Source organism: Erinaceus europaeus, chromosome 1 (genome assembly GCF_950295315.1).
Source record: "Erinaceus europaeus chromosome 1, mEriEur2.1, whole genome shotgun sequence".
NCBI classification, from domain to species: domain Eukaryota; kingdom Metazoa; phylum Chordata; class Mammalia; order Eulipotyphla; family Erinaceidae; genus Erinaceus; species Erinaceus europaeus.
This window is the reverse complement of record NC_080162.1, coordinates 647,636-661,275: the sequence shown is the minus strand read 5'-3', so window position 1 is coordinate 661,275 and position 13,640 is coordinate 647,636. Positions and strand designations below refer to the sequence as shown.

At 64.9% G+C, this 13,640-nt stretch overlaps 1 protein-coding gene across 2 annotated transcripts in view; it reads right to left on the bottom strand.

Moving 5' to 3' along the window:
* Positions 1-1,447: 1,447 nt before the first annotated feature.
* The window catches only part of RASGEF1A (RasGEF domain family member 1A), a 33,453-nt gene continuing 21,260 nt past the window's right edge, over positions 1,448-13,640 (bottom strand). Inside the window, exons 2-13 of one of the 2 annotated variants that reach the window (XM_060184928.1) lie at positions 13,359-13,553; positions 7,412-7,534; positions 5,702-5,839; positions 5,174-5,395; positions 4,818-4,892; positions 4,556-4,648; positions 4,294-4,396; positions 4,138-4,217; positions 3,487-3,678; positions 2,931-3,054; positions 2,016-2,088; positions 1,448-1,798 (exon numbers count right to left, since the gene is read on the bottom strand). In XM_060184928.1, the coding sequence (XP_060040911.1) occupies positions 1,774-1,798; positions 2,016-2,088; positions 2,931-3,054; positions 3,487-3,678; positions 4,138-4,217; positions 4,294-4,396; positions 4,556-4,648; positions 4,818-4,892; positions 5,174-5,395; positions 5,702-5,839; positions 7,412-7,534; positions 13,359-13,547 (1,437 nt within the window). In that variant the 5' untranslated portion in view covers positions 13,548-13,553 and the 3' untranslated portion in view covers positions 1,448-1,773. The remainder of the gene's footprint in view (positions 1,799-2,015; positions 2,089-2,930; positions 3,055-3,486; positions 3,679-4,137; positions 4,218-4,293; positions 4,397-4,555; positions 4,649-4,817; positions 4,893-5,173; positions 5,396-5,701; positions 5,840-7,411; positions 7,535-13,358; positions 13,554-13,640) is intronic. The other variant, XM_060184979.1, reaches the window with a different exon arrangement.

Here is a 13,640-nt window from a genome sequence, read left to right as displayed (position 1 = left end):
GAGCATGGGGGCAGCTCCGTGACAGGACACGGGACCTGCTTCCACGAGGGCTCCGGACGACAGTCCCTGGCACTACAGGCCGAGCTGGCACACGGCTGTTTCACACCTAGAGGGCAGCAGAGACCTCACCGGGCGGGCATGTGCCATCGTCCCGGCATCACACGGGAGCGCGTGGCGCCGGGCAGCCTCGCACCCGGGAACAGTGGGCTCACGCGACCCTGAGCCCAGCCCTCCGGAGAGGTGGCCCGCGGCCCCCAGCGCCCCCAGCAGACCCGACCCCGCCATGGACGCTGAGGCTGTGGCCTTCACGCACTCGCGACTGCGGCGCTGGCTTTCCTGACCTGAGCCGAGGAGCAGGCTGAGCGCCTCTGCAAGCGCAGCCGCACGGGAGGCTCCTGCGGGGACGACGCGGAACAGCCAGAGAGGAGCGATGTGTTTTATTGATGCAAGTACGTCCAGCCACACCAACGACAGCCCTGCGTTATGTACAGCTTTACGCCGGGCGCCCCGGGGGCCCCTCCGCACCGGGTGGCCCCGCATTGCGGGCACAGAGATTGCAGACGCCGAGCCTTCATCAAGCACAGAAACAGAGCGGCCACCGTCACTGTCCAGCCCGTGCCATCAGGACTCGGGCAAGTGCAAGTCTGCTCAGCCCCACCCAGGGGCCCACAGCCACCTTCTCCCGGAGGCCCTCCCTCCCGGGAGCTTTGGGCAGAAGCTGGCTCTGCCGGCCGGCCAGGGTCTGTTGGCGCCAGAGGGAAGAAGCCTCGTTGCCGCAGGGGAGACGGGACCTGGGGGTGCGCGCCCTCCAAGTCTGGGCGTCTGTGGGCAAGTGGCCCCAACAACCAAGGGTCAGACGTGTTTTCTGTCTGACTCGTGTTTCCGCGTCCACGAGGGGCCCACCCGAGCGGGGAGCCGCAGGGAGGAGCGGCCGCCGGAGTCCTGGTCTGGCCGGGCCGGTCTGAAGAACAGCTCGCGAGTCCCCACGTCCCGCGGCAGCTACGCGGCTTTCAGGCACAGCCCACCAGGAAAGTCTGCGGCCCGCCCGCCACACCCCTCCCACCATCTTCAGTTTGCTCTTTTCAAAAAAAAAAAAAATGGAGTTGCAGAACCACTTGTCAGACATCTTCCACATCAATAAATAACGGGCTCCAGGGGCCCACACCCCTCCCCAGCCCTGCAAGTCCCTGATGGAGGAAAACGAGCTTGGGAACTGGAGAAAGCCGTTCGCAGGGGCTCCCGGCGGCAGCACACAAGTGGGCCTCCCGGCCAGTGTGGCCTTTGAGCGGGCAGAGCAGAGCTGTCCCGGCGCCTCCCCGGGGGCACGGGTGACCGCAGGCCCTCCAGCACCCTCTAAGGCACTAACCCCAACAGCAGAAGCACGGGGAGCGGCGTCTGAGCAGGCAGGGCTCACGCGGGGTTTGGTCGGTATCTTAAATACTTTCTCTTCATAAGATGTCAATAATCAAAAGTAGAAAATAAAACGCTGCGTTCGCTAGAATAAGATGTCATCATGGATGCCACTGCCCACGATACTCTGTTCCCCACCCTCCCGAAGCAGGGCCCTGCCCTGCTCTTCAAAGTAAACAATAGGACTCCGTTGGTAAGTGCCAAAGGTTGACGCGCGAAATAATTCCTGTTCCCTCTCTCTCTTTTCATAAAAGTTATATACAAAATGGACCCCAGCCAGTGAGGCCCCTCATCTGAGCCCACAAGCAGCAAGGCGAGAATCCTCGGTGTGTGCGCCCCGCGGGAGAGAGGCCCTCTGCGCCTTCAGGCCCTGTTAAGGAGTGTGGTCCTACAGGGAGACAGGGTGTGGGAGAGAAGACCGTCAGCAGAAGTGAGGGCCGGCCACCACACCCCAACTCCCGGGGGGCTGGCAGCCTGTGGCGGGAGCCTGCTCTGCCCTGTCTGCGGGCCTCGCTCTGGGCCCGAGCAGCTCAGCTTCACGTGTCCCGCCCGCTACTGACAGGGGTGGCTCGGGGGACACGGGACCGCCCTTGGGGCTCTCCTACCTCAGGGCCTTCCAGCTGTCCTTCTCCATGTGGTTCTCGGGGCCTTCACTCTCAAAGGAGGCGACGAAGAGAGCTGAGGGTGAGGGACGGGAGGCCACTCAGCACCAGCTACCCGCCCCAGCTCTCCCTGGGTGCAGGGGGCGGGCAGGGAGTCCCAGGAAGGCACTTCCCACTCATGGGGACACTGAACCCTGGCTGCGGCCTGCCCGCAAGTCTCTCAGGTGAGCCGCGGCTCCCACTGGGGGCTCCAAGGTCTCCGTGTCCTCAGCACCAGCCCGGCCAAACCTGACCCTCAACCCCACCCACCCACATCTCCACCTGCCATCTGCCCCACACACACCCCTTCCCTGAGCTTCCCATGTGGAGAGAGTCCTGGTGACATTAAGGGGCCATGGGCCCCAGATCCAGGGGTGCACAATCTAAGGGGCTGCACTGCCCCAGATCCAGGGGCACAGTGTGAGGGGCTGCACTGCCCCAGATCCAGGGGCACAGTGTGAGGAGGGGCTGCACCGCCCCAGATACAGGGGCACAGTGTGAGGAGGGGCTGCACCACCCCAGATCCAGGGGCTCAGTGTGAGGGGCTGCACTGCCCCAGATCCAGGGGCACAGTGTGAGGAGGGGCTGCACCGCCCCAGATCCAGGGGCTCAGTGTGAGGGGCTGCACTGTCCCAGATCCAGGGGCACAGTGTGAGGGGCTGCACTGCCCCAGATCCAGGGGCTCAGTGTGAGGAGGGGCTGCACCGCCCCAGATACAGGGGCACAGTGTGAGGAGGGGCTGCACCGCCCCAGATACAGGGGCACAGTGTGAGGAGGGGCTGCACCACCCCAGATCCAGGGGCTCAGTGTGAGGGGCTGCACTGCCCCAGATCCAGGGGCACAGTGTGAGGGCTGCTCGCCCTGAGAGGCAGCCCTCACCTTCCTCGCTGTAGACTGGCGCTGTGAGCAGGTAACTCTGAATCTTCTTGTCCTTCTCAAAGGGACACTCCACCTGGGTCCACGCCATGAACTCGTGGATCTGTCTGGAGATCTCCCAGAACTTCTGAAGCAGAATAGCACCCGGGAGTTCACCTGTCACCCCTCCGGGCAGGGTTGCTGGCTCTGGTCTGTCTGCTGCCCACCACCTTGTCTCAGTGACACGGACGGTGACCCTGCACAGCTGGGCCCGGCACCCCGGCCCCTCAACTGCGCGCTGAGGTCACCGGGCAGCCCACGGCCCCGCGCCCCTCGGTCCCTGCCGTCCTAGCCTCTGACAGGTGCCCGGAGCTACGGCCTCCTCCTCCTGTCCGCCCGTCTCCTCCCACTCCGAGCCGTCCTGGCCCTGCCGTCTCCCCGCTGGGGTCAGTCTTGGAGCGGGGCCATGGGCAGACGGGCGGGTCAGCTTGTCCTAGGCCCTGGCTCGAAGCTTGGCAGTCAGAGGACGCGGCCAGAGGCCTGTCCTCCTTGTCTGCCCGGCCCCAGGCGCTGCGCTCACCTTGAAGTTGACGTGCCCGTTGGGCAGGTGGTTGGTGTGGATCTTGTGCAGAAAGTACATGTCCTTCACGAAGAGATTGAACACGGGGATGACGACCTTCTCTCGGCTGCTGTTGGCCGTCTGGGACCTCTGCATGGCCCCCTGCAGGGCCGTGCGGTAGTTGCAGAAGTTGCTGGATGGGTCCATGTGGTGCTGCGAGCAGAGAGGGACGCGGTGGTGCCCCGGCCCGAGCCCTCGGGACGCCCCGCACCGGACACCGGACACCGGCGCGTGGCCCTTCCCCTCCGCAGGGCGAGGGCGGGCTGGGGGTCTGAGGAGAGGGAGGCCACGGGCAGTGGTGGAGGGAGGGTGCTGGAGAGGGGTCCTGCCCTCAGAGCCTGGGTGCCGCCCTTCCTCTCACAACTTCCGTCTGCCCTGTGCCAACTCACCCCAACACCTGTGCGGGTGTGACCACCTCGCCCGCCAGCCCGGCCCCACGATGCTCCAGAGAAGACGGGTGTCAGCAACAGGCCGGGTTCCGCCCCATCCGCTTCTCCCTGTGCACCCCCCGTGGTGGCTAACGCACCCCTGCCCCGGGGCACCCGGCCCGCAGCAGGCGCTCAGGGGGTCTCGGGAGGTGGGGCACAGGGGTGAGTGGGGCTGGGTGCCCACCTCCAAGACGTCGAACTTGGCCGTCTTGACTTTGGACCACGTTTTCTTCAGCCGTGCCACAGGACTGAGGTTCATGCCAGCTGCGAGGGGAGCAGGCGGGTCAGGGCGGGCTGGGCAGGGCGCAGAGGCGAGGCGACCCGGGGCCCGGGCACTCACAGATGATGGCCATCATGGAGTTGAAGTTGCCGATGTTGAAGCACTCCCGGGCCACGTCGATGAGGAACTCCAGCACGCGGGTCCGGTGCTTCTTCTTCACCACCTGCAGGCGGACAGACGGACGTCTCCACGCGAGCCCCCGCCCGGGGCTGCCCACAGGACGAGCGGAGCCCAGCAGGCAGGACGGCCCGCTCCGCTCGTGGGGCCCGGCGCCTCCCCCAGGCCCACCCCCGCCTCGGCGGCCCTCCCTCCCGGCGCTCACCCGGCACACCTCGGTGGCCACCAGCATGCTGAGGCAGTCGAACCAGTCGTCGTAGGCCTCCAGGCTGCGGGTCTTGGCAGGGTCCCCTCGGCACTGGGGAGACAGCGGCCGTGAGGCCCCAACCCCACCCCCGGGCGGGTTGAGGGGTGGCCGGGTGGGAGGCAGGCACCCCCCTCGCACCTCCCAGCCGTCCGCGCCCACCCCGGGGCACCGGGCACTTCGCGGGGGGCCTCCCCGGGGCACGGGGCGCCTGCAGCCTCACCCTGTGCTTGTCCCGGGAGTCCATGTGGCTGAGGATCTGCATGAGGTCCTCGGGGCGGATGCTGCCGACCCTCTCCTGAGGCGGGACGCACAGAGGTGACAGCCTGCCTGCCCCGGGCAGCGCCCTCCCTGCAGGTCCCTCCTCGCCCCAGGAGTCGGGACGAGCCTCCCGGACACGGCGGCATGGGGGGAGGTCACGTGCGGGGCACCTCAGGCCTTCACCACCCTGGCTCCCGCCTCCCCGCCGCGGACACGACACGTGCGGCTGCAGGGATGGTAGGGGCCTGCGTCCGGGGTCAGCGGTCAGCGGTCAGCACGCCCCGGCCCCGCCCTGCACGGGCAGGACGCCACACTGACCAGCTCGATGTGCGTCAGCTGCTGGGCCAGCACCAGGGGGTCACAGCACACGCCCAGGATGTCCTTCTGCGCGGCCGGCGGCTTGGCCTTGAGCACGGGTCCTCTGTCCAGGGCCGGAGAGCACAGCTTGTCCCGCAGCTCCTGCCGCTGGCCCCGCGCGGCCAGGGCCAGCGGCAGGCTCTGGGTCATCTGCGCGATGGCCTTCTTCACCGTGCCGCCCTCCTGCGGGGAAGGGCGAGGGCGCCACCTGGGACCCCGGTGCCCGCGGACACAGCCCGGCCGGGGAGGGTGGCCCAGTGGGCTGGGCACCCGGAGGCCGAGCAGCTGCCCCACCGAAGGCCCAGCCCTCCAGGTCCCCGGACCCACGGGGGCCAAACGCCCTCTGGGCACGGGGGCGGTGCCAGCCCCAACGCCCTCTCACCAGGCCCTGCCGTGCCCCCGAGGCCCAGGCGCCCTCCGCGGCTCAGACCACGGGGCCCCGGTGTGCAGGGGACATGGCCGTCCTTGGCGGGACCGTGGAGAGCTCACCTCGTCACACTGCGCGACCCTGTGGGTGATGGCCTTCAGCTCCGCCATGACCGTCTCGTCCTGGAAGTCGTAGGGGAAGGCCTCTGTCCACTCCTTCAGCAGCTGCACGACCCTGGCTGAGAAGCACTTGAGCTTCGCCTGGCAGGGGAATGGTGGCACCCGGCCACCAGCGTGAGTGGCAGGGTGACCCAGTCCTCACGCCGGGCGCCTGTGCTCACGCTGTCTGCCCTGCTCTGCCTCTCCCTCAAGGTCGCCTTTTCAGCGAAATGTACCATCTTTCTCGTGGGCGGGAAGGACAGCATCACGGTTCTGCAAGACTCGGGTCTGAGGCTTCCGACTCCCAGGTTCAACCTCCCATCCCACCATCAAGCAGAGCTGAGCAGTGACATGGCCAAAAATAGCGCAGCATTTTCTCATTGTATTTCTTTGTAGTATATTTTATTATATTTATTTATTGGATAGAAACTATCAGAAATTGAGGGAGGGGGAGAGAGAGACACCTGCAGCCCTGCCTCACCCCTCGTGAAGCTTTCCACCTGTGGGTGGGGACCGGGGGCTTGAACCCGGGTCCTTGCGCACTGTAACATGTGCACCCAGCCAGGAGCGCCACCGCCCGGCGCCTAGTTTTACGAGAAACCAGAGGGCCGCTCAGCTCTGGCTGACGGGGTGGCAGAGCCTGAAGCTGGGCCTCCGGGCCTCCGGCACTCAGCGCTCGCCGCCCCGCTGGGCCGTGTCAGAACGCTCGCTCTGACATCAGCGTAGAGGCCAGTGGCCCTGCCGTCACTGGGAATCACCCACTCCAGGCACACCCAGCACCGGTAGGAAGCAGCTGGGCAGACCCCAGGCCGCGGGGCCCCACTAGGAGCCATGACCCTGGGTCCCACAGCCCCAGAGGCGAGGGTCCTGGCCTGACCTCCATGTCCCCAGCGCCCACAGCACAGCCTGCGTCTCCCTGAACCCCTCTGTGGCACGTCCAGCCAGCCGGACCCCACTACCTGCCCGGACCCCCAGGTCAGTCAGTCCTCTGTGTCCCCTGGGGGCCTCGCTGCCACTCTCTGGGGAGGCCACAGCCGCCAGCCCCCTCAGGCGGGTTCGAGAACCAGTTCTGTCCTCCGGGGTCCCTCCCGGCTCAGGCTGCAGTCTGTCCTGCTGGCCCCGGGCCGCCCTTGGCATGCAGGCTGCCCCTCCGCCCTGCGTCACGCCATCACGCAGGGGCCTTCCCTGAACCCCAGGTGACAGTCAGTGCCCTCCACCCCAGCACAGGCCCTCCTGAGAGGAGACTGAGGGAGACACGGGTCGCGGTGGGCGCCGGATGGGTAAAGTCGCGCTCTGCTCTGTGAGGCCCAGGCCCGGCCCACCACCCCTTCCTCCAGCACCAGACCCTGGGCTTCTAGAAGCCTCGCAAGCCCTCACCCCAGGGGCTACCCAGCCATCTTGAAGCGACAGCAATGGAAAAAGCCCTGTTGGTGCCCCTATGGGAAGCTCCTGCCCGAGGTGCCCTCACTGGCCTCTCTGAGGGCGGAGACCCAGGCCACGCGGCCCCTTTCCCGCAGCCCGAGCCGAAGTCTCCCTGCGACACCCGGGCCTCCACTCCCAGCAGCCCCGGGGACGAGCCCTCCACACACCCCGGAGCCCAGGAACCGTGCTCGCCTGTGCCGGGGACAGGCCAGCCGCCCGGGGAGACCCCGAGCCAGGCAGGCGGACAGGTACCTTCTCGGGCCCCGCCTCCAGCTGCCGCCGCTGCTCCAGGCAGATCCGCCCCACGCGGGCCAGCAGGTCGTGGGGCCGGATGAAGACCCGGGAGCTCAGAAGAAAAGTGAAGATGTAGGTCCTCTGTGGGGACAGGCGGGCAGGTGAGCGGGTGCTCTCGGGGCAGCCAGGCCCAGCCCTGCACCGCCTGGACACGGCCGACGCAGCTCAGCCTCCCTCCAGGGCCACCGGCCTCGCCGAGTTCTGCCCCATCGCAGGCCACATCCACATCCCCCATCCCCACTCCCATCCCCCATCTCCCATCCCCCATCCCTATCCCCAACCCCATCCACAGCCCCATCCCCCACCCCCATCCCCCACCCCCATCCCCCATCCCCACCCCCCATCCCCCATCCCCATCCCCCATCCCCTATCCCCCATCCCCCATCCCCATCCCCCATCTCCATCCCCAGCCCCCATCTCCCATCCCCCATCCCCATCCCCCATCCCCATCCCCATCCCCCATCCCCCATCCCCAATCTCCCATCCCCCATCCCTATCCCCATTCCCACATCCCTATCCCCATTCCCACATCCCCCATTCCCATCCCCCATCCCCCATCCCCATCCCCCATCTCCATCCTCATCCCCCATCTCCCATCCCCCATCCCTATCCCCATCCCCCATCCCCCATCCCCATCCCCCATCCCCATCTCCCATCCCCCATCCCCATCTCCCATCTCCCATCCCCCATCCCCCATCCCTATACCCATCCCCCATCCCCATCACCCATCCCCATCCCCCATCCCCATCCCTATCCCCATCCCTATCCCCATCCCTATCCCCATCCCCATCCCCATTCCCATCTCCCATCCCATCACATCCCCACTCACATCACCATCCCCCATCCCCATCCCCTATACCATCCCCAGTCCCCATCCCTATCCCCACCCCCATCCCTATCCCCACCCCCATCCCCCATCCCCCACCCCCATCCCCATCCCCATCTCCATCTCCCATCCCCATCCCCCATCCCTATCCCCACCCCCATCCCCATCCCCCACCCCCATCCCCATCCCCCACCCCCATCCCCATCTCCATCTCCCATCCCCATCCCCCATCCCCATCCCCATCCCCCGGTGGCGTGGGGTCCCTGGCTGCCCACTCTGCAGGAGCTGGGGCTCAGGAGCTCAGCAAGCACCCCGTCTGCACGAGCTCTCCTGCCCCGGTTTCAGCCCTCCCTGGCACCCACTCCTGACGTGGCTGGGGACCCGTGTGCTGGGGGCCCGTGTGCTGGGGACCCGTGTGCTGGGGCCCGTGTGCTGGGGACCCATGTGCTGGGGACCCGTGTGCTGGAGCATGTGCTAGGGACCCGTGTGCTGGGGACCTGTGTGCTGGGGACCTGTGCACTGAGGACCCGTGTGCTGGGGCCTGTGTGCTGGTGACCTGTGCGCTGAGGACCCGTGTGCTGGGGACCCGTGTGCTGGGGACCTGTGCGCTGAGGACCCGTGTGCTGGGGCCCATGTGCTGAGGACCTGTGTGCTGGGGACCCGTGTGCTGAGGACCCGTGTGCTAGGGACCCGTGTGCTGGGGCCCATGTGCTGAGGACCCGTGTGCTGGGGGCCCGTGTGCTGGGGCCCATGTGCTGGGGACCCGTGTGCTGGGACCCGTGTGCTGGGGCCCGTGTGCTGGGGACCTGTGCGCTGAGGACCCATGTGCTGGGGCCCATGTGCTGAGGACCTGTGTGCTGGGGACCCGTGTGCTGGGGTCCCGTGTGCTGGGGCCCGTGTGCTGGGGCCCGTGTGCTGGGGACCCGTGTGCTGGGGACCCACGTGCTGGGGACTTGTGCGCTGAGGACCCGTGTGCTAGGAACCCGTGTGCTGGGGCCCGTGTCCTGGGACCCATGTCCTGGGGCCCGTGTGCTGGGGACCCGTGTGCTGGGGACCCGTGTGCAGGGGCCTGTGTGCTGGGGTGGCTCTGGTCACGGTGGGCTGAGGAAAGCCATGGGCAGGGTGGCCACTCTCACCAAGGCCCCAAGCCCCTCATCATCCACAGACCAATTCTGGGGGCCACCGGCTGGCCTGGACGTCTCAGGACCCTGGTTGCCCTCTTTCTAGCAGTCACCTGGCTTTTCCAGGTGCCTAGGCTATGCCACCAGTCAGCCCCACCCAGGCCCCTAGAAGTTTATGGGACAGGTGAGAGGACAGGTGTGAGTGAGGACAGGTGCAAGGACAGGTGCAAGGACAGGTGAAAGGATGGGTATGAAGACAGGTGAGAGGACAGGTATGAGAACGAGTGTGAGTGAGGACAGGTGTAAGGACAGGTGTGAGGACAGACGTGAGTGAGGACAGATGTGAGTAAGCACAGGTGTGAGAACAAGTGAGAGGATGTGAGCGAAGACAGGTGTGAGGGCAGGTGTGAGCGATGACAGGTCTGAGGACAGATGTGATCAAGGACAGGTGCGAGTGAGGACGGGTGCGAGTGAGGACAGGTGTGAGTGAGGACAGGTGCGAGTGAAGACAGGTGTGAGCAAGGGCAGGTGTGAGGACAGGTGTGAATGAGGACAAGTGTGAGCAAGGGCAGGTGTGAGTGAAGACAGGTGTGAGTGAGCACAGGTGTGAGCAAGGACAAATGTGAGTGAGGACAGGTGTGAGTGAGGACAGGTGTGAGCGAGGGCAGGTGTGAGTGAGGACAGGTGTGAGTGAGGACAGGTGTGAGTGAGGACAGGTGTGAGTGAGGACAGGTGTGAGTGAGGACAGGTGTGAGCGAGGACAAATGTGAGTGAGGACAGGTGTGAGTGAGGACAGGTGTGAGCGAGGACAGGTGTGAGCGAGGACAGGTATGAGCGAGGACAGGTGTGAGTGAGGACAGGTGTGAGTGAGGACAGGTGTGAGTGAGGACAGGTGTGAGTGAGGACAAGTGTGAGGACAGGTGTGAGTGAGCACAGGTGTGAGCGAGGACAGGTATGAGCGAGGACAGGTGTGAGCGAGGACAGGTGTGAGTGAGGACAGGTGTGAGTGAGGACAGGTGTGAGCAAGGACACGTGTGAGCGAGGACAGGTGTGAGTGAGGACGGGTGTGAGCGAGGACAGGTGTGAGTGAGGACAGGTGTGAGTGAGGACAGGTGTGAGTGAGGACAGGTGTGAGCGAGGACAGGTGTGAGCGAGGACAGGTGTGAGTGAGAACGGGTGTGAGCGAGGACGGGTGTGAGCGAGGACAGGTGTGAGTGAGGACAGGTGTGAGCGAGGACAGGTGTGAGCGAGGACAGGTGTGAGTGAGGACAGGTGCGAGTGAGGACAGGTGTGAGCGAGGGCAGGTGTGAGCGAGGACAGGTGTGAGTGAGGACAGGTGCGAGTGAGGACAGGTGTGAGTGAGGACGGGTGTGAGCGAGGACGGGTGTGAGCGAGGACGGGTGTGAGCGAGGGCGGGTGTGAGCAAGGACGGGTGTGAGTGAGGACAGGTGTGAGTGAGGGCAGGTGTGAGCAAGGACAAATGTGAGTGAGGACAGGTGTGAGTGAGGACAGGTGTGAGCAAGGACAAATGTGAGTGAGGACAGGTGTGAGTGAGGACAGGTGTGAGTGAGGACAGGTGTGAGTGAGGACAGGTGTGAGGACAGGTGTCAGTGAGGACAGGTGTGAGTGAGGACAAGTGTGAGGACAGGTGTGAGTGAGCACAGGTATGAAGAAGGACAGGTATGAGTGAGGACAGGTATGAGTGAGGACAGGTATGAGTGAGGTCAGGTGTGAGTGAGGACAGGTGTGAGCGAGGACAGGTGTGAGCGAGCACAGGTGTGAGTGAGGACGGGTGTGAGCGAGGACAGGTGTGAGCGAGGACAGGTGTGAGTGAGGACAGGTGCGAGTGAAGACAGGTGTAAGCGAGGGCAGGTGTGAGCGAGGACAGGTGTGAGTGAGGACGGGTGTGAGCAAGGACAGGTGTGAGTGAGGACAGGTGTGAGTGAGCACAGGTGTGAGTGAGGACAGGTGTGAGTGAGCACAGGTGTGAGCAAGGACAAATGTGAGTGAGGACAGGTGTGAGTGAGGACAGGTGTGAGTGAGGACAGATGTGAGTGAGGACAGGTGTGAGTGAGGACAGGTGTGAGCGAGGACAGGTGTGAGCGAGGACAGGTGTGAGCGAGCACAGGTGTGAGCGAGCACAGGTGTGAGCGAGGACAGGTGTGAGCGAGGACAGGTGTGAGTGAGGACAGGTGTGAGTGAGGACAGGTGTGAGTGAGGACAAGTGTGAGGACAGGTGTGAGTGAGCACAGGTGTGAGCGAGGACAGGTATGAGCGAGGACAGTTATGAGTGAGGACAGGTGTGAGTGAGGACAGGTGTGAGTGAGGACAGGTGTGAGCGAGGACAGGTGTGAGTGAGGACGGGTGTGAGCGAGGACAGGTGTGAGCGAGGACAGGTGTGAGTGAGGACAGGTGTGAGTGAGGACAGGTGTGAGTGAGGACAGGTGTGAGCGAGGACAGGTGTGTGTGAGAACGGGTGTGAGCGAGGACGGGTGTGAGCGAGGACAGGTGTGAGTGAGGACAGGTGTGAGCGAGGACAGGTGTGAGCGAGGACAGGTGCGAGTGAGGACAGGTGCGAGTGAGGACAGGTGTGAGCGAGGACAGGTGTGAGTGAGGACAGGTGCGAGTGAGGACAGGTGTGAGCGAGGGCAGGTGTGAGTGATGACGGGTGTGAGCGAGGACGGGTGTGAGCGAGGACAGGTGTGAGCGAGGGCGGGTGTGAGCAAGGACGGGTGTGAGTGAGGACAGGTGTGAGTGAGGGCAGGTGTGAGCAAGGACAAATGTGAGTGAGGACAGGTGTGAGTGAGGACAGGTGTGAGTGAGGACAGGTGTGAGTGAGGACAGATGTGAGTGAGGACAGGTGTGAGCGAGGACAGGTGTGAGTGAGGACAGGTGTGAGTGAGGACAGGTGTGAGTGAGGACAGGTATGAGTGAGGACAGGTATGAGTGAGGACAGGTGTGAGCGAGGACAGGTGTGAGCGAGGGCAGGTGTGAGCAAGGACAGGTGTGAGTGAGGACAGGTGTGAGTGAGGACTGGTGTGAGCAAAGACAAATGTGAGTGAGGACAGGTGTGAGTGAGGACAGGTGTGAGTGAGGACAGGTGTGAGGACAGGTGTCAGTGAGGACAGGTGTGAGTGAGGACAAGTGTGAGGACAGGTGTGAGTGAGCACTGGTATGAGCAAGGACAGGTATGAGTGAGGACAGGTATGAGTGAGGACAGGTGTGAGTGAGGACAGGTGTGAGTGAGGACAGGTGTGAGCGAGGACAGGTGTGAGTGAGGACGGCTGTGAGTGAGGACAGGTGTGAGTGAGGACAGGTGTGAGCGAGGGCAGGTGTGAGTGAGGACAGGTGTGAGTGAGGACAGGTGTGAGCGAGGACAGGTGTGAGTGAGGACGGGTGTGAGCGAGAACAGGTGTGAGCGAGGACAGGTGTGAGCGAGGACAGGTGTGAGTGAGGACAGGTGTGAGTGAGGACATGTGTGAGTGAGGACAGGTGTGAGTGAGGACAGGTGTGAGCGAGGACGGGTGTGAGTTAGGACGGGTGTGAGTGAGGACGGGTGTGAGCGAGGACGGGTGTGAGCGAGGACGGGTGTGAGCGAGGACGGGTGTGAGTGAGGACGGGTGTGAGTGAGGACGGGTGTGAGTGAGGACGGGTGTGAGTGAGGACGGGTGTGAGTGAGGACGGGTGTGAGCGAGGACGGGTGTGAGTGAGGACAGGTGTGAGTGAGGACAGGTGTGAGTGAGGACAGGTGTGAGTGAGGACAGGTGTGAGTGAGGACGGGTGTGAGTGAGGACGGGTGTGAGTGAGGACAGGTGTGAGTGAGGACAGGTGTGAGTGAGGACAGGTGTGAGTGAGGACAGGTGTGAGTGAGGACGGGTGTGAGTGAGGACTGCCCCCTCCCTCCGCCTTCCCCTCCCCCCGTCCCCCCCCCTCCACGCTCGCTCACGCTCACACTCACGTCAGGGTAGTAGTCCGCCGTGGGCACCAGGTGCTCCATCAGGGCCTCCAGGGAGCCAGAGACGAGGCGTCCGTCCTGGAAGACGAGGTCCTCGGAGCCCCTGGCCCCTCGCTCCCCCATGCCGGGCCGCCCCTGTGCGCTACAGCCGGGCCCGAGGGTGCTGGCCAAGACCAGGGCCGTCTGGGGCATGGCGTCCTAAGAGCCGTGCTGAGACCCCTGGGCCGGGCGGGGCGCCACGTCTGCAGGCGGCTCCCTGCTCCGGCTCCTCTGCGCCCCCATCCC